This window comes from Poecilia mexicana, unplaced genomic scaffold, assembly GCF_051168715.1.
Source record: "Poecilia mexicana isolate PSO_F unplaced genomic scaffold, ASM5116871v1 scaffold_7, whole genome shotgun sequence".
Taxonomy (NCBI): Eukaryota; Metazoa; Chordata; class Actinopteri; order Cyprinodontiformes; family Poeciliidae; genus Poecilia; species Poecilia mexicana.
The window spans coordinates 18,591,173-18,611,350 of NW_028263376.1; the positions used below are offsets into that span (position 1 = coordinate 18,591,173).

Here is a 20,178-nt window from a genome sequence, read left to right on the forward strand (position 1 = left end):
GATTTCTTTACAGGAAGCATCTTTAAATCGTTTTAGATGCATTCTAGGCTACAAGAACATGATATGAATGAGTCCCTCCTTAAAAAACAAAAACTAAAATTATTTAACCTATATTTAATACTTTTGAGTAAAAGTTACTGTATGTTTGAGATGTTATGTACTGTCATTATGTAAAATTAAAAGAAAAATAGTCTGTGTGTTGCTAAAGATTTCTAGTTTAAGATTATTTTAATTTTATCAGTGAAAATTTCACTTTAATTTGCTTTAAGCAGAACAGCCTGGCGAAATAAACCTGCAATAAATTTATCCTAATCTAAATTAACTGGAATAAAATCACTTTATACCGTTTGAGTTTGACTAAAATGGCTAAAAACAAACTCATTTATAAAATATATTATTTATTATGATGGATCTTTATTTTTTTATGTAAAAAAAAAAAACAAGACGTGCCTATAGCTTATTTGCGCTTTATTAGACCGTTTCTTTGTTTCCTGTACAGTGGGGTGAGGGGGTTGTGTAAGACGCAGCTCAGACTTGCCACTAGATGGCAGCACTGTCTAACCAATTAGAAAAATAGCAATATTCCCAACTCCATATCGCAAGGATGTGGACTGTCCCTTCCTGTTTTAGTGCCGAGAGAGCCACCGTAGCGCCTCAGACAGTAGCAGGAATACAGGCACCCACAACGCGATTATGTCCGGATTTTCGCCGCGTTCGTCGGGCACACGGAGCCGCACTACGCGCCGCGGGCTGCACCGCTTTCGCTGTTAGGGGACGCGGTTATGCTGTTCTCCCGGTAGCTGGTAACATAGCAGGCCTGTTTATTGCGCTGCCAACCCTTGTTCCTTTCCTGTGTCAATGATTGTCCTCCCCTCAGTCTCTCATGGCGGAGACTAAAATAATATATCACATAGACGAGGAGGAGACTCCTTATCTGGTCAAGCTGTCTGTTCCTCCGGAGAAAGTCACTTTAGCGGATTTTAAAAATGTCCTCAACAACCGACCCGTCAATAGCTACAAATTCTTCTTTAAATCCATGGACCAGGATTTTGGGTAAGTGGCCGGTTGTTATTATTATAATTTTTTTTTCATTATTAGCCAGCTCGGGTTGCTGGTTTTCAGGGCCCAGATAGATGGAACATCAGTCGAGTCGGGCTGCAGCCTTGTTACCTGCGTGTAAATTGCAGTTGCATGTCTGTCTCCACGCTCCTGGCACCTGCTCATTATTCCAGGCGGCCCTGCGCTCAGCGGAGGAGGCACACGAGTTGTTTGAAGTGATACCAGATCCGTCCGGACGGAGCCCTAATGACGCAGCTCTGCACGGATTACATACACAGACCAGACCAGAACCCCCTGCTCCTCATATTAGTGACAATATCCCAACCAGCTGCAGCAGCGTGAGGGTCTGACAAAAGGTTCATGCCCAAGTTCTCAGGTTTCAAAATATTTGGCCTTTCTTTCACTTTCCCCTCCGCGGTTTAGTCACAGCATGTGGAGTTTTTTTTTTCTTTTCTTTTTCCAGAGGTCTGCTCAACTCATTAGGGATATCATAGGAATTAATGTGTACAGCAGGTGAATCCTGTGAATAATAACCCTCTAATATTCAACTTCTTCAAGCCTTCTTCTAAATAAAACAATGAATATAAATTAGTAATGCACGGGTTAAGCTTGGCTCGAACCGATTCCCAGTTTTTCTTGAGGACTCACTTTCCGATTCTGATTTTCATCGATTCTTCTCATACCTGGCACTCTATTGCATTCAGTTAGATGTTAATCAGTATATTTTCTTTGTAGAAAAGTGAATTTAAAAAAAAAATATCTAAGACATTTAAATGTAAATCAGATTTATAAGTATAAAAACAAAATCAGTGGAAATCAGAAACTCTTTTTAAGCCATCATCTTTATTATATGAGCTGCAAACCCGCACAATTTATGATGTGAAAATAATACATAAGCCCAGGACTAGTCATGTGTTCCAGGTATTGTTTTATTGCTTTTGCTGTTTAGCTAATAACTTTGAAAAATTAATCCAACTTTGTTTCTTCCTCATCTACTTCTTAAAATTTGTTCTTGTGATGGGAAAAAACTTTTTGAGCTTAGAAACTTTGATTGTGGTTAGGATTATTACTATTCCACAGATTTTTGCACGAGGAATAATTAATTTATTGTGCGATATTTAGCAGAAACGTTGCCCTGTTTTGGTCATGTATCTTTTTGACAACAAGTGTGTTTTATTTTTAGGACAGCTGAAGCTCTAACTATATGCAGCAAAAGATTAATATTACAAAAAGATTGTGATGAATTTTATCATCAGATTTTCCTAATTCTAGGTAAACCTAATAGTTACCTAATTCTGATTTCTAGAGGTTTTTGATACATGATTATCCCCATTTATTCATCAATGTTTACACATTATCTCACTTTTAATAAACTTAATGTGTTTATTGGTTTGATGCATTTATTAACTAGGAAGAATCAATGTAAAATCTAAATATTTGAGCTGCTGATTACCAATTAGACTGGAACACATTGTGAGACTCCCATGGATCTATAAAAATACTTGTTTGTTCTTTCCAAGAAAAAACAAACATTGCTTTACTAGTTTATCCCAGAGTAATAGTGGTTAAGTTACACTTAAATTACCATAATGAGGACAAAGTGTGGCATTTAATTGCACATAACATGTTTAAATAACTTCTCTTTTAAAAGAAATAGCGCGTGTAGAATAGGAATGTTAGCAAAGAATCACACCAAATTCAAATTTCCAGTTGTTTTGTTCAACAGCTAACATGCCGTTTCTAATTGGTATTTATGAACTAAATGATTAGAAGATAAAAGACCAGCAGTCAAATATTTCAAGCCTTTTTGTGAGTATTCATTAGTTGTTTGAATAAGGAGAAGAGGACAAATGAACGCTAAGATTAGCATCTTTTATTAGCAATTAGCTCAGGTAGCCTGAACAGCTAACTTCGTTCCAATGTTCGCTGTTGCTCTTTTCGAATTGTTTCTAAGCTTTCCTGCTGTGCTGACTTTTTTAGAAAACCTCACTAATACTGAAAGTGGATTCATTTGTGTTTCCTGGCAGAGAAAGGTGGGATATTTTAGTCTTCTGACATCCGATCAAATTGAATATTGGGTGGATCTTTTATTTTTAATTTTGTTAAAGCGCATGAGCTTCCTTTCACGTTTCTTGTCCTCACCTTGTAACTTTGTCCTGGCTTTCGGGAATCCCAGCAGGTCTCCAGTTTGCTCAGTCAGCCAGCGGATGAAGTGTGTGTCATATGTGGGGACGGGTCACATTAATATGCAGTGCTGTAATCGTGAGCATAGTTTGAGGAAGTGATTCCGCAGAGCCAAACGTCACTTATTTCCACTGAGTTCTGGCCTGACGAGGGAAACTGGCTCTTCCTGGTCGGCCGAGTGCTTTGTCCCGGCTCTGGCTTCCTGCCTTCTCGCTGCAGGCCGGGCTTCTCGCTGGGCCTCAGGTGATCGACAAGCAGATTATGGAAACAAACAAAGCATATTTGCTCACTCCACATGGAGACATGACTCCATTTTCCTGAGCACTTTGCTATGAATGCCAGACGTTCTTGCATGATTGTGCGCTGAAAAAAAAAGCAAAAAAAAAAAAAAAGTCATCTCGACATTCACTGCAGGCTTTGAGTTGAGGGTAAACATCCAGGCACTCTGGGCGCCTTATGGTACTGGCACAGTATAGAAGTGAAGCCAGTCAAAGGCTTTGTGGTAGCCATACTGGCTGTGCTGAATCCAGACAGACGGTATGGCTGCCGGAGAATTAGCAACCACAGAATAAGAGTGCAGCGCAGAGAGGGAAAACATCAAATCCCCTTGCAGTTATATTCAGTGTTTGAAATGTAAATGAGCAGCCAGTGCTTGGTCCTCTGTAGTAGACCCCCTGTTGTGCAGAGGGGGGGAAAAAAAGCCAATTTCTTGAAGGATTTCTGGACTACATTTATGCTTGCCATATCAGCTCTTAAAGCGACGGCCACACAGATTTGGTAAACGTTTTGCACCCTGAGCGTATGTGAGCTCACCACAGAGAACATGGCATTTCAGGCTCCCCAGAATGCATTTCACCACCAGCTACAGCAACATGAACAGTGCATTTTGTACAGATTTATGCTTAATTTATTTTGGTTTTTCACGTTTTCTACAGTTACATTCCTCTGTTTGTCAGGACGGATAAAGCAGAAAGGAATCACGTTTGGGTTTGTAGTGACACAACCCACTCGCCTTTTCTTTTCGGAAACTTGAAGGTTACGTTACGGAGCTCCGCCGTCGCCGCCGGCGGTGGTGAGTGGGTTCGAGACCTCACTATAATTCAAGTCACAGAGACTCTCTGGTACTGAGGAAGCAGCCAAGCTGAAGGTCTGAAAGAAACAGGCTTGTTTGTGACTCAGAAGATAGAGGGGCTGGCAGGGGGATCTTTCTTTTGCAGAGATTGTGATGCAGAGCTTCTGTAGTTGAAAGGATGAAATTCTGCAGCTTTTTGCTCAGATGTACTCCTTTATCTCCTCACGTACTTTTGCGAGCTGAGGATTGCGACAAATTTGAAGGCTGTGCTGCAGTTTGTTGTAAACAGCAACACTTCAGCGACATGTGAGGGGGAAATGTTGATTAAACTTTAGGATTTAATGGTGTTAATGATGTTATTACAACTAAATCTATACAATATAAATGTGAAAAAAGATTGAGGTAGTTCTTAAACAAATGGAAAATGAAGGAAATTTTATTAGTCCTGTATGTTTATCAGATCTGCTTTTCATTTTGACAAAAAATGTAAACTTTAGTTTCATCCAGATCCCTCAGGTCTTCTGGGAAATGTGTTCAGATAAAACCCAAAGTCAGAACAAAAACCCACGAGCTGAACTGCAACAGTCTCACTGAAGACTTGAGGACAGCAGAGACTATTGTTGTATTTAATAGGAAACTTAAGATTAATCCTTTTAGCTTGGCTTTTGGCTAAGCTTTGGTAATTAGGATTAATTATTTATTATCAAGTCTCATGCGAAGTTAATCATTTGCTTCATTTCTTTTTTTTGTTATATTGCCATGATTAATAAAATGTATTGCCGTTGTTTTGAATTAAATGTATCTATTTAAATGCCGATGGAGAAAGAATTGTCAGATTATAATCTCTTTGCTCGTCTATCGATGCAGATAAGCCCAAAATTATTCACGCACTTGGCAAATTTAGGTTTGAAATTATTTTCTCTCTACCATGAAGTTTTTCTCCAACAGAAAATAACATAATTTAAGCATCCTTTAAAAGAGAATAGAACAATAGTTTTAGAATAATTTTTCAGTTTTTAATTACTTTTTCCATAAAAATGGCATGCTGAGGTTGGAAGGCCTCTTTTCCATCACCCTAATCTTAACTTCCTCCACATTTTTTTATTTTTTTTATCAGATTCACGGTCAAACTAAAGGATTGTTTAAACTTTAATCTGCTGTGTTTCTCCTCAAAATGCTAATATAAATGGAGATAAATTTATAATTTAGTACAAAAGTCTGAAACTCTTACAATCCAAAGAGCCATGTTTGCTATTTAGAGCTACAAATATTATCTGAACTTTAAAAAATACAATTTAAATTTTCAGATAAGTATCCACTACTTGTAAATTTGTTGTAATTTTTAAAGAACCACAATTTTCTGTCTATTTTAGACTTTTGGATAAAGAAAAATTGAGGTGTGTAAAAAGTGGATTGATGTATTTACTAAGGGATGTTGTGTTTTTTTAATTTAAAAAAAGCACATAACCCCCAACCTCTACTTGTGCTTTTACTGCCTTGCTGTTGTGGAAATCCAGTTTATTTATTCCATGAAAAAAACTTGCATTTGTTTTGATATTTCTATTTTTCAGACAAATATTAAGAGCTGCAGCGGGAGGTTCAAAGAGCCACTTAAAGCTGCAGAGCTGCGTGTAACAAACTCCTTATCTACTGAGGCTGTTTCTAATCCTTCTACCTACAAATACTCAGCTTTCCTGTTTCTGCCCACCTCAGACTGCTGCTGTGTGCTGATTTCTACCTCCTTCTGCTTTTTGGTTCAGGCTCAAAGTTTCCCACCGCGTTCTCCTTTCAAATACCAAACAAACACGCCTTGATCTTCTCCAGCTAAACAAATATCTCCTGCAAAATATTCCATGATTGTCAGGGTGTAGCTTCTGCCATTAACCTGTAAAATCTGCTGAACTAGACCAGTGTAATAACCGAGAGCAGTGGCAGCTTCACACCAGTCTGCACGTCTCTCCACGCGTGGTTTGTTTGTGTAACATTTTTAGTGCCTGAGCATGTTAGCAGTTCAAGAGGGCAACGCAAACCGGTCCTGATATCAGATGGAAGCTGTTAAAGATGTGATCTAGTACAGATTGAAAATCCAGCAGCTCAGTCCTGACAAACAGAAGGAAGAAGCACGGCTGCTGTGTTATTTATACAGACCACTCCCACTTCCTCTCAAGTCACCTTACAGCTGTGGAGAAGAGGATGCAAACACTTCCTAGCTAGCGAGCAGCCGGCCCGGGACGGCCGGGTTTTCGTCTCCCTCCCGTTTCCTCCCTGAGGTGGAACAGAGTCCTCGCTCTGCGGTTTCCAGCCACAAGGCTGCTTTATCTCTGCCCACCACTCCCAGCTATACAGCTCCCACAGCATCGCACACACACGTACAAAAAAAACATCTAACTTGGCTAATCATTTCAGTTAGCAGGGAAATTCTGGCAAACATGAAGTGCTGTAGAAAAAAAGGAAGCTGTAAAGTCGCTGCCAAAGACACCCCTGCGTAAAATCTTCTTAGGATTTTCTGCCGCTCTCATGTCGTGCCTCTCCCTTTTTATAAATCCTGTTCAAAGCCAAGGAGCTAATGTGAGATCTCCACAGAGTTTTAGAAACACTTGGTTGTAACAAATCAGGGAAAATCCCAAGAAATAAAACCACATAAAGACATGCAGGAGAGCAATAAGCTGAGAACTGCCAAATATGTCGCCGTAAGCCACTTCATGTGCTTTCTCCTGTGCCTGCGCCACAGACCAAGCAGGTGTGGAGTCCACTTGCTGCTGATCCGTGTCCCAGCAGGTCAAAGGGCAACTGTCAGGTATTTTTGTTGGGAATTTAGTGCTGAACGCAGTGAGGGAGCCTCTCACACCGGATGGCTCTATTAATACACGGTGCAGCGCCCTGACGCGCTGTCACCATCGCTCTGACTCATCCATCTGTTCATTCATCCATCCATCCTGCAACTGTTGAATAATTATGCAGCAGGAATTTACAAACAGCAACTGATTGATTATTTATTAGGGATTTCCTCCAATTTCATCCAAATTCAGTTGAAAAAGACATAAATCATATTGTTTCTCACTGTCTGACATTAATTCAGACTCACTTAAAATCAAAGTACTAATTTGGAAATATTTACGATATTTTACGCTTATTTATAGATTTGCTCATTGATTTGATTGATAACATAATATTTAAGCACACTTAGTGTTTAGTCTAGAATATAAAGGGCCACATAAAATGCTACGGCGGGTTGGATTTGGCCCACAGGCCTCAAGTTTGACACTTGCATTAGTATTTAATCAAATTGATTTTTAATTTGCATAACGGTTTAGGTATCCCATCCTATAGATTAAAGCAGTAATATGTAACTTTTATTAAAAAGAAAAAAAAGGTTTTTTTACATATGTATTAAAACTGCCACCATGTTGTGACAGTGTAATATGACACAAATAATCTGTGAAAAAATCAATCTCCTCCATCTCACCACTCACAACCAAAACCAACCAATCAGAGCCAGGAGGCGGGTCTTAGCGCTGTCAATCAACCTTTCTAATGTTTTTCAATGTGTTAATGGTGGATAAACATGCTACCGTTACAGGAAAACCATTTATACACCATTATCAGTGGCCATGCTAACCAGGAAGACGCTGTAGCAAGGCAGAGGGGGACAAGAGGATGAGGAGGCGCACACGAGAGTGATTGACAACACTAAGACCCGCCTCTTGGTTCTGATTGGTTCCTTCTAGTTAGCAACCAATCTCAGCTTGATTTTTTTTTTTTTTTTACAGATTATCCGTCTTATACTGTCACAACAGTTTCAACAAATGTGTAAAACATATAATTTTTTTAAGTTAAATACTGCAGCTTTAACTAGTAATGGAGTGAAATATTCTTTTTCCAACCGTTTCAAAAGCTTTGTGAGTGGTTTGGGTTCATCTTGTTGACTACATTTATCCAAATCTTAGCGGCGTCTGTGTGTATCTTGAGCTGTCCAGACCTTGAAGCTCATTGTGAATCATGAAAAGCTTCGCAGGTTATCATTTCTGATTTATGTCTTTTCAAACATGATACATCAACTCACCTCGATGTGCTCGGTGCAGCCAGGCAAACAAACTTGATGTCCAAGTGTTACTGATACGGACTCAAAGTGGCACCAGTGCTGCTCTTTACAGCTCACCGTGACTTAAAGCTGTCAGAGCCATTTTGAAAAATGTGACTGTCAAAGTGTGAATGTGGCTCTCTGCTCGCCAGCACCGTGTGAAAGTGGAGCGCTTCCTGGTTATCTCCAGGTGATTCCGTCTCTCTGCCTCCTGTGGCTTATGTGTCGTCCCTCTCCACAGGGTTGTCAAAGAGGAGATTTCCGACGACAACGCCAAGCTGCCGTGCTTCAACGGGCGGGTGGTGTCCTGGGTAAGTGAGACGGGCGGTGCGACCTCGCGCTCCCTTTCTGCCTCGGCTGCATGCGAAACGCAGATCATTCAGTTGTAGAAATGTTGCACCTCCTTAGAGACTTTTAAAAATTTGGCCTCGCCACTCAGCCAAAGCGTAGAGGTGTAAGTGGCGCCATTAGATATGAACACCCTCCTCTTCTGCATTGAATACTGTTACTCTAATCTTATCAGCTAATGTGCTGTTGAATTAAGTAACCCTGTAGCGTTTGTGGCGCTGGACCATAAACATGAACTAAAGCTCCCCTTTGGGAACAAGAAAAAGGTTTGTGGTATCGGTGAGAGGATTTACATCTTCATCTTTGCTTTGCCTCACAGGACGCGATATTTCAGTTAAAGCTTTTAATATTGATCTAAAGCTAAAGTATACGACGTATAATTTAGTTTGACAGGTCACTTATCCAATCAGCTTCATGGATCTTTTGTGTTGCTGCTCCGTTTTATTTTATTTGGTTACTTTCCTTTATTGATCTCTGCGGGAAAAGTCATTGTTCTGCTAGCCTGCCTCCATGGGAGGTCAGAGGTCAAAATTAACCACACTGTGTTGGCTGTGCACTTGTTAGAGACTGCCATACTCAATAAGAGTTAATTAGCATAGGCGGTCACTGACAGCAGGACCTGAGATATTGACAAACGCCTGAATCTGTGCAGCTTTACGACACAGCTTTACTTGTCTTTATTTATGACGGGGGACAATGCTAAAATTAAAACAAAGTAATTGTTGCTCCGCACATCGGCTCTCTAGTCAGTAGCTAATATGCAGATCGGTCCCTGATTGGTCATCAAAAGCCGTGAATACAAATACAAATAAAAAAACATACAAATAAAAATAAGTGTTTAAAAAATACCCATAGGCGTTGAGATTCTATGGTAACTTTAACACATTTAACATAAAAAAAAAACACCAGATATGTGTTTTTTCTTAGATGGCTATAGTAATGATCGCTACAGTTTGTTTGTTGTTTTCTTTTTGAATCTTTATGTTCTAAATTTAAAATCTCCGCCTGGGTATTTTTCGCTTATTTTAATTGTACGCAGTTCTTTAAATATATTTGCCCATTTATCCATAACAAACCGGAACTTTCAACATCTAGCAAGTTATTTTCGCCCCTCAGATTAATTTCACTTCCTCCTACTGCGGGGGTGAAATTACCGTAATAACCCGAGATTGGCTGGAAAGCGCAACATCTCCCCTTTCAGAAACCGCTGGAATTTTTCAGATTGCGGAAAGTGTGGTGGAATTACGGTACTGCTACTTTGCCTTGGTTGTCGGCGCTACGTTTAGGACTAATAAGGGTTAATAGGATTAATAATTACACATTAGGAAGATGTAGCGTAAACGGCCATTAAATCTGGTAGTTTTTAGTTTCTTATTGAGCGGAAATTAATACAGTATTACAAGATGATACTTATTAATTAGCTGACTTATTTGCGTAATTAGCTAGTTAGCATACAGTGAGTTTCTTTACAAATATTTCGCCTAACTGTAATTTTAAAACAGTGATATCTTCAAAAAGTAATTTGTGGCACTTCTTTAGTTTCCACACCGTTTCTGGTAAGTGAGAGAAAAGTGGTGGAGCCTTTTTCTGCCGCTGACCGGCGGCACGTAGCAACAGCTCGGGGAGGGGCGGCGCCTCGTTACTTTGTGAAAAAATAAAAAATAAAAATAGAGATGCTTTTGCAGTAATCTTATTAAAAATACTTTACAGTTTAAGAGCCCAAATGAAGGCTCATTCTGGTAACATGTCATTTTAATGTTTTTCAAAACGTTTCTCATTGCAAAGAGAAATATTTCTGAGATTGTTATTGGCCTATCTTTTAAAAAATAGCTTAAATGTTTCAGCATTTATTATTATTATTATTATTATTATTATTATTATTATTATTATTATTGGGTAGCTAGTGTGTGAAGTATCTTCAATTGTTCACTCAAAATTTAACAGATATTGATAACTCTTAGCTATAATTTCTCATACCTCCTTTATGTCATTTAAATTATACTTAAAGCAGAACTTCTGCTGCTAAACCATAAGTATTTTCTTAATACAAAGTTTCTTGTCTTCTGCATATTATTTGGTTGGTTTTATCTGATACACTACATTTATGTACTGTATTTTCTCTTTTTCTGAGCTGTAGTGTAATCATTTTTATTGCTTGTATTGTCCCATTTTTGGAGACAGTTCTTTTAAACTTTACCCAGAGGAACTGCAGAACAGCGTCTATAAAGTATTTTGCAGGGTTTTTGCTTGCAAATACAGAATTTACTTGTACTGCAAGCAGAGACGTACTAATTTGACTGAAATGTGAATATCCGATTTGACTCAAGCAAAGCGTACCATTACATTAGGATCCGAATCGTGTACACTAATTTGCAAACAGTGGAGCAAAATAATTAATAATTACAGCCAGATTGTTATCAAATGTAGTAAAAAAAGATAGTTGATCTTTCTTAGGAAACAGTTGCAGTTTTAATCTGAACCAATGTCAGTTGCAGTTCAGTTTTAGTTCTGCAAGTAAGAAATGTTTTGCTGAGCCCACGTATAGAAGGCTGTTTGTCCCTCAGACGTTTGCTGTAGGTGCTGCTTGTGGCCTTGTTTCACGGTGATTTAAAGAGGAGGAAAAATCACTGAATGCATGAAGGTATTTGCAGCATGAAATAGGAGAAGGTCTCTGATTTGTCTGAAGGCATGCAAGTTTTCCAAATCTGCTTAACATCTCGAGATACTTCTCAACCTTTAGAGAGTTTAAAAGAGAAAATTGACATTTTTTATTGTTATATGAAACATGACTTTTCAAGCTGATGCTGATGCAGACTCTAAATCTAGAAAGAAGTTTTGATCGTACTAAATTGTTAACAACTAAATACAAAGCTGTTTTATCACCATACATCTGGAAACCTGCACTGGTGTTTGATTTGGCAAATTAGGAGTTTGTTACCTAAAATGAAGAGAACCAAGATGTGAACTTTAATTTTCCAAAATAAAAACAAGCAGCTCTTAAACATGCTTTCCATTTAGCCCACATTTCTTTATTAATTTTTTTTTTATTAGTCTGATGTTAAATGTTGTGGGGGTTTTTTTATGAATATTTGGTGAATCAATCTGTTCCATTAAGAACCCGTGATAAATTGTATAAGATTTCTTGTGACCCATTTCATCAGTGATCACATGTGATTCTCATGTGAATCTGACTCCAAAAATGTTTTTATGTTTGTCAGATTTTCAGTTCATTACAGAAAATCATTGGAAGTCAATTTTTATTCATCCACCTGATTTAAAGAAATGTCTAATTTCACATGTTGTAGAAATGTTGTACTGCATTCAAATAGAGCAAAGTACATTATTGCTATTCTGGTTGTGTTCTCTGGGAAAAGTTGCAGATGAAATCTGCAATTACTAAGACCAAATAGAACACGGCAGGAAGTGATAATGCTGCAGATTTTTTTAAAATTTGACTTCTTAAAAGTGGATGAAGACTTCTCCACTGCCTTTGTGAGAATGTACTTTCACCAAAATGACTTTTTGCATTAAAATAATGACAATCTTTTCTGTCACAGAGCAAAGGGACACAGAGGGAATAACCTTAAGTCTGCTAGATGTGATATTTGATAAACCTTGTTTTTGTTTTGTTTCTTTTTGTCTGTTTTTTGAAAAAAAAAAAGAAAACAAAAGCAATATAATGTAATTATGTTATTGTAATATAACATACTATCTCATAAAAATAAATCTTATAAAAAAAAGAGTAATCATTGTCCCTGCAGCTGCTAATCTGTGCATGCTCTCTGCTACAACCTTCACTACTCTGGTTCAGATGAAAGGATGGCATCATTGTCTTGTGAAAGCATTTTGAGACCATAGTTTTAAAGCATTTTCCTGTTTTCACTGCTATCCACTGCATTTATCATCATTTTTTCCTAATAGATATTACCTCTGACTGCCCTTCTGCAAATCAGAAATAACTGATCATTTTCCCTCCTGCTCCCTCTCAGCTGGTCCTGGCAGAGAGCGCTCACTCTGATGGAGGGTCTCAGTGCACGGAGAGCCACCCAGAGCTTCCCCCTCCCCTCGAGAGAACGGGGGGCATCGGAGACTCGCGACCCCCCTCATTCCAGTAAGTAGGCTGTCTGTCGCATGTCATGCATGCATGCAGACAGGCGTGTTGGCAGATGTTTCCATGCGCCGCCCGGGCCGTTTCTCCTGCAGCGGGTCCATATGCGCTAATTAAAAGTCATCATCATCGTCGTCGTCGACTCGTATGGGAAGTGTAGGTGGCCGCTCACGCTGAGGTGTGATTATATAGCATGAAGAAGTGTCCTGGAGTGTTGGAGACAGGCACGGGTGTGAGAATCTCTCCCACCCACGCAGCCATGAAGCGGCGAGTCGCTCCAGCCATCTATGTAAACATGATGCGCTCGCCGTCAGGGCTGCTGATGCTTGAAATAGCCTCTGCAGCGTAAACATCTTCAGGCAAATACTTGCTCTCAGTGAGACCCATTGTGTTCAGTCACTCAGCATTCATCCGTTGCACGGCTAATAAAGACGCGCAGGCCCCCAAAAACACATCAAAGGTCAGAAATGGAGCCGGGCCGCGGCCGCCTCGGGATAGACCTTAACTTAAACCTGGCTGATTATAAAACATCACACCGGTCACCAAGTGGCTGTTAAATTTAGCTGGCGGGGCAGCAGAGGCCGTCATAACGCTGCAGCAATAAGACTGAGGGTCTATATTGAGAACATGCAATCTGTCATGTCTCAGTCTGTCTCTTTATCCGCTGTTTGACATCTCAGCTCGCTTTTGCCCTCTATGGACCGCTCCCCCAGCCTGGCTGTCAGCCTGGCTGATGATTTTATTGTTCCCAGCCAGATTTCACTGCTGCCACCTTGTGGCAGTATTGGTAACGCAGCCCTTCCTCGCAGTGCCTCATTTCCCTCCACCCCTCTTGCTCCTGCGCTTGCTCTTTCTCTTTCTCTTTCTCTTTCTCTTTCTCTCTTTACCGGCAGGCCTTTCCCTCAAAGCAGCGTTACCTTTGCTTATCCAGCCGTTTCTACCTCTCTTGAATATTATTACCACTCCATTTCTTCTTTGTCTTTTATTCATGCATTTCACGTGTTTGTCCGCATGAATAGCTTTATTTGAAAAATAGGTGTTTGGAGCTGAGAAAGGGACACACAACCGATGTGGCTGTGCTTGCTAATCCGGATTAAAGCACGCATCTCTATTTCCCAAGAGAGGGGCAGCGACGACTGGGGGAGAACGAAAGGGGGCGTATATTGAAAGAGGGGCAGCATTTGTTCACCGCTGTATCTGAGATAATCTCCCCCCGGATCAGCGGCCATCGACACCTCTCGCTGCCGCCTAATCTGCGCCGCTGTTCGTATTTGCATGTGTGCGCTGACCTGCGCCAGGTGCACCCATTAGCTCTTTGCAGCAGAAGCGTGCGAGCACGCCCCATTGAGCTCTTCATCCCGCTGAGTGAACACGGCAGACGCAGAGTCCTGTCTGCTCTGTTATGTTTAATTTGCATGGATTATCCACACACACCGCTGCTGAGCTATGAGAGGTGATTGTTTTTAAACAAGGCTGGGTGATGTTTGAGAAGGAGAGATGTCATTTGAGGTTGTTTTCACACCTGATAGTCCAGTAGACTCGGTTCAATTGGGGAGCAAAATTGTAACATTTGTTACATTTTCCGCTTTCACACTGAGGTGGGTCAAACTAGCCTGTTCTCTACCTCGCCTGTTGGTGGCGCTCCAACTTAAATCACATAAGGAAATGACAGGAAAATCTCCAAAAAAGACGCAAGCGCAATTTTCTTCTTCACAAAATGTAAAGAAAAATGGAGTGGCGTCAGATTTTAGTGATCTCTTTGGTCTTTGGTAAAAGACCTAGAGCCATTTCTCCTATTAGCATTAGACGCTCGCGTTTGTTTTGATTGCATTTACCCAGAATGCACTGTGGTCTAGTTCCGGCTTTTGGAATAGTTTCCGACCTATATGTATATGTATATCGCATCAGAGTTCACTTCAATCAAACCCAGACCTATTTTTTGGTCCACATCAGTTTGATTTTGCATTCACACCTCCTCAAACGAACCGGACTTTCTAGATAAACAAACTGGAGTTTGATTAAAGTAAACTGATGCACACATTCTACCTGTGATTGTTCATGCAGGTGTTTCTCACCTGCCTAAGTGTGTGTGACAGATAGTTGAGTTCTCACCAGCTTCAGGTTTCCAAGGAGCCCAGTGGCGGTTTGAGTCCCTTAACCCCCGGTGCCTGAGGCCGCCATGTTTCCAGCCCACCGACTGAATAACAATCCGCACTCCTCCCAGACCTGAAGTACACAGGCCGGCCCGTTGCTTTGCCCACACCTGATCTACCACTTCTCACTTTTTACATGATCTGTCACTCTTCCCCATCCGTCTCTCCCCAAATCACGCTCCAGGCACCATCTGGGCTTTTCAATAGGTCTCATTAATACCAGCATTGTCTGGAACGGCTCCCTCTAAGGCTATCTGGTCATTAATGACACTTAGTGCGAAACACATCACATACCGCAGAACAATGCATCTGCTACTTTGGCCCCAGAGGGAGTGAATTTGAAACAGAGTGGCGATACGAGCAGCATATTCCCCTGCGGCCGAATGGCACAGGAACTGATATTGTAGCAGCCAGAAGGATGCAGTAGCTGGAGGTTTTGTTTAGGAGTGCCTGGTCGACTGGAGAGTTACTTCAAAACGCTCCGTGTGGCAGCGTTGTTTGAAAAAAAAAACAAACAAAAACCGAAGTATCCCGGTGTGTGTGTGTTGCAGTGCCAACGCAGTGAGCAGCCGCGACGGCCTGGACACAGAGACGGGGACGGAGTCTCTGCTGAGCCACCGCAGGGAGCGAGAGAGAGAGCGCGCACGCAGGAGAGCGAGAGAGACCGAGCGTGAGTATCATCAGACAGACGAAGATCAATGTGGAATAAACGGCTCATTTTCTCGTCTTTTTTTTGGTGTCATTACATTTCAGTATTCCCTGAAGTCCAACCTCAGTCTGGTCTGCAATCGTAGTTTGTTGATGGAGATGTACACTTTTTTTTTTTTTTTTTTTTTTTTAATCTTTTAGGGCTTTTTAATTTTTTGTTTTTACAGAAATACAGCTCAGCCCAAATAAGAAACAAAAAAAGACAAAAACTTTGAAACTGTATGCCTGTCTTTATTTCATACTTTTCCTTATGTTCTGTATCTGCAATGATTTACTGATCCTTTTCCTGTATTTCAATAAAAATGTAAATTTTAGTTTATTACTGAGTGGAAGCAGGAGTACCTGGAGAAAAACCCACACATGCACAGAGAGAACATGCAGGAAGACGCTGTGCTGGGATTTGAACCCAGGACCCTTTTGCTGAGAGGCTGTGGTTTTTTAAAGGTTAAAAAAGGCTTCACTGCAATTGGTTTCAGTAAATTTGATTAAACCAAATCAAAACAAATGAAAGAAATTTCATATTTTACATGGGAACCATCTGGTTTCCACTTTACAGCAGCCAGCTGTACAGGGTATCTGCCACATAAAATGGTGATTGTGGTCACAATGTGAAAAAAGTGACCAAGTTCAAGACACAGCGTATCTCTGCAGAAGCCCCTCGGGTTCTAGCTGTACGACTCGTTCTATAGCCGCTTCACATTCTCAGTAGGAAGAAAATAAGAAGTGAATTAGTTCACAGTGGGTTAAAGTTTCTGGGATTTGCTGTCTTGCCCAATAATCATCTGCTTTCCACGTCTCAGGACTCTGATTTCCTCCTGCCAGTCACACTCCAGTCTGAACGATGGTTAGATCTGGTCATAAGTTTCCTTTTTATGAAATATTGGGGGGGGGAATCTGCAGGAGTTGTTTCTGAAATACAAACCACTCTGACATGATCAGTCTGGAAATGATGTACTTGACTACAGAGAGGATTTAGGTGAAACATGAGTCACAGATTGAGCTGCTTGCTCTCTGCTCTTGCTGTTTACAGCTGAACTGGATTTCGCTCTCCCTCTGTGCGTCTCCCCCGTCCTCCTCGCAGCGAGCCAGGCTCCGAACATCCTGCGCCGCTGGCTCATTAACCCAATACTCATTAATTTATGTGGTGCAATTAGGATGACAGATCAGCATCAGTTTGGGGTTGTAGGAAGGGCTCTCAGATGCTGGAACCACATTAAGCCATATTATTAATGCAACTGCATGAATTAAGCCTCGTAAAAGTGATTACACTGCTTGAACTTTTCCATATTTTGCTGCGTTTTAGCCACAAAGTTGCGTGTTTATTTTATATGATAGAGCAGAACAGAGAAGAAGAAACTGCATTTCAGTCAACTTTACTCTAATACCCCCTGAGTAAAATCAAATGCATTCAGAAGCCTCCTAATTTATAGAGTTAATCTGTATGTATTTTATTCTCTGTATAACCCATCTGTTCTCTCCCAGCCTCAGAGATTTGTCAGAAAATATTAATGAACAAACGGCTTCAGATGGATCAAGGGTTAACAATATGGAGACGTTTAAAACAGGAACAAGTCATACAACAACTCTTTTATCCAAAAATAGATCGGCACAGAAGGAGCTGGCCACTTAGCTGACAGAGAAGGAGCCCGAAGTCTGGAGAAGCTCAGGTTTGAGATTTAAGTTGACAAGATAATTATTATTGCTGAATTCTCCAAATCTGGAAGAGAAAAAACACTCAGAAAATATGTGGAATAAAATGCTCTGGTCAGATGAGACCAAAATGTATCTTTTTGTGCCTCACTGTAAACACACCATCTGCAGTGAAACACAGTGATGGCAGCATTATGCTGTGGGAATGCTTCTCTGCAGCAGGAGAAAGTGAAACTGATCAGAATTGATGGGAAGATGATGGAGCTAAAAAATACACAACAACTGAGCAATGCTTCTTCTCTCTCCTTCTCTAATATACCGACTATTTCCTTTGGTTCTAGTGTCTGCAGTTTTTGTGAAATGTTTGTAATAAGCGGGAAGCTAGGTATCATTTACATAGTAGAAATAAGTAATAAAAAGAATCCCAACAGTATGCATACAGCCAGAGGTACAATAAAATAGTTTAGCTCTAAGCACATTCATCTGTTAGAATGTCCGATCAAAAATCTGTTTAAAATTTTAAGTTATTCTGCTTTTTATTTGGCTATTTTTATACAAGGATGGGCAAAAATGTCCATCTATAGATGTGTAAAAATAAAACTTACAGATGCACCAATTACAAACTCGGGAGGTGACATCGATATAAATACATGCCACATTTTTCAGATTTTTTCCCAGCTGTACCAGTATGTGCTATTTTCTGCTGGTCTGCCCCATAAAGTCCCAGTGGAGCTTCAGCTCGTGTAAATTCCCCTGCAGGACTCTCTCTCTCTCTCTCTCTCTCTCTCTCTCTGCATTCCCAGAGATTTATCTTCTAATACTCTGCTGGATTTTGTTGGGATCTTGATTTGGCAACAGATTCCTTCTCACTGCTGTTACAAGCAAACCAAACATCTGCTGTTTTGGCTTTGTTTTCGGGTGAGATGTAACCCAGACAAACAAACTGGGCATCTTCCTGCATCCTCCACTCCAATTTCTGGTTACGACATCCTACGCGACTCTTCAGCGAAACCCAGTCCCTCTTCCCCTTATTGCCTGCGTGTTTGTTAGAGCTAATTAAATGAAACCACCAGAGGGAGCCAAGATGGCCCCTGAGGGTTCACCAGCAGCTCATAAATCTGGCAAGCAGGGCCTGGTGAAGTGTAATTCTGTTTGGCTGAGTGTGGAGAGCTGGACATATGAAGCAGGAAGTGGCAGCGGCGCCCCACCTTGCTGCCTCGCTGCCGGCAGCATCATGATGAGCAGCAGGAATTTCCCTGACACCTTATCCACACGCTTTAGGTGATTCCTGCTTAGTGTGAGAACGATCGCTGTTGCACCGTGATGAGCCGTTTGTCGCTCCACCAAACTCATCCCGTCACACTTGATGATTTAAAGAAAAAAAATTAAGCTGTTGGATATTTTACAGATCTCGAAGGATGTGGATTTCGCTATTTTTCAGGTGTGCATATGTATAGAAAAAGAAATAAGAGTCTGGAAAAAAATAGTGCTTATTAATTTTAGTGCACATTAACGTGGTGCCCTCCCCTCCATTTTGTTTTCCTTCCTTCCCTCCGTCATACCCATTTCTCTTGTTTTCTGGAGTCCTACTTTCTTTCCTTACTTCCTCCCTTTGTGTCCTTAACTTTTATTCCCCATTGTTCCTTCCTTCATTCTTACTTTCTTCATCCTCATATCTTTCCTTCCTAAACTAGTGAACTTTAATGTCTTGGACATAAACACAGTTGCACATAAATGTCTGGAAACATTTTTACATGAAAAATGTTAAGAAGCCAATTTTTGACCCAAATAGCGTCATGGAATCTGGAAAAAAACAACAAATTTCAATGCATTTTTTCTAATAAAAAGAGAAAAACGTATTGAGAGTGCTCCTTTTACATTAATTGTAATGATGTTCCCTGCTGTCTGGATTGAGGTCAAAGAAAATACAGCTAAGCCAAAGCACTTTTGCTAGTATTAAAGTATTAACAGAGAGCAGAAAGGAAAAGCAGCCTCTGAAATCAAACCGCTGTCTTTTCGTTTTCAAGGAGTCTTGCATTTCTTTTAACGATATAAGTCGTATGTAATTATTTAAGCTTAAATAAAGTTGTTTTTACCTGGCTGCAGGTCGCCTATAATCCCAAAACCAGTGTTGTTTGTTGGAATCCTGTCGTCTGATTGGTCGGGTGCAGATTAGTGTGAGGGTCTACTGTATAGCTGCATGCCATATGAGGAGTGAGCGAGCGAGGGAGGGAGGGAGGAGGAAATACTTTCTCTTCACTCTTTACTCACTTTGTCACTTTGGGATGGACTTTCAGCTGAGGTGAGGTGACGTTAAACAACGATTCAGGATTCATTTACTGGAAATGTTTTGTCAAAATATAGCATTGTAATGATTATTTAGTTACAATTCTTCACTTCCTATCGGTGTGTTATGAATTATGTGATATCTATAATTAATTTATTAACAGGTTAGTTGAGTTGACTGTCTTTGAGGTAAAATGCTCACTTGATTTCGAGGATTTCTGCTTATTCTCCTTGCTGTCTCTGTTGTAGATGAGCTGTGAGCAGCCAGCTGGTGGCTGAGGCTTAGAGAGCGGCTGGCATCACAAAGACGCACATTTTCAGTCTGGCTCCGTGAACCTGCACACTTGTTTTTCTTTTCTTTTTTTTTGCTCTGTTGTCATATTGAGGGGGAAGAAATATGCCTGGGTGAGAATCCCGACCCGTTCATGTGCAGTAGCTCAGCTTTCGTCAGGGCCATGGAAACCCCGGCGTGGCTGGAATGTTTTACTCGCTCCAGGCGAAAACACGGGCGGCCACGCCTTTTTCGCCT

At 40.6% G+C, this 20,178-nt stretch overlaps 1 protein-coding gene across 1 annotated transcript in view; it reads left to right on the forward strand.

Annotated features, from left to right (window-relative positions):
- The first annotated feature begins 181 nt into the window (after positions 1 to 181).
- Positions 182 to 20,178, forward strand: part of LOC106931671 (segment polarity protein dishevelled homolog DVL-1) — a 32,645-nt gene continuing 12,648 nt past the window's right edge. Inside the window, exons 1-4 of the mRNA XM_015009913.2 lie at positions 182 to 1,053; positions 8,638 to 8,707; positions 12,734 to 12,855; positions 15,557 to 15,675. Coding sequence (XP_014865399.2) covers positions 884 to 1,053; positions 8,638 to 8,707; positions 12,734 to 12,855; positions 15,557 to 15,675 — 481 coding nt within the window. The 5' untranslated portion in view covers positions 182 to 883. The remainder of the gene's footprint in view (positions 1,054 to 8,637; positions 8,708 to 12,733; positions 12,856 to 15,556; positions 15,676 to 20,178) is intronic.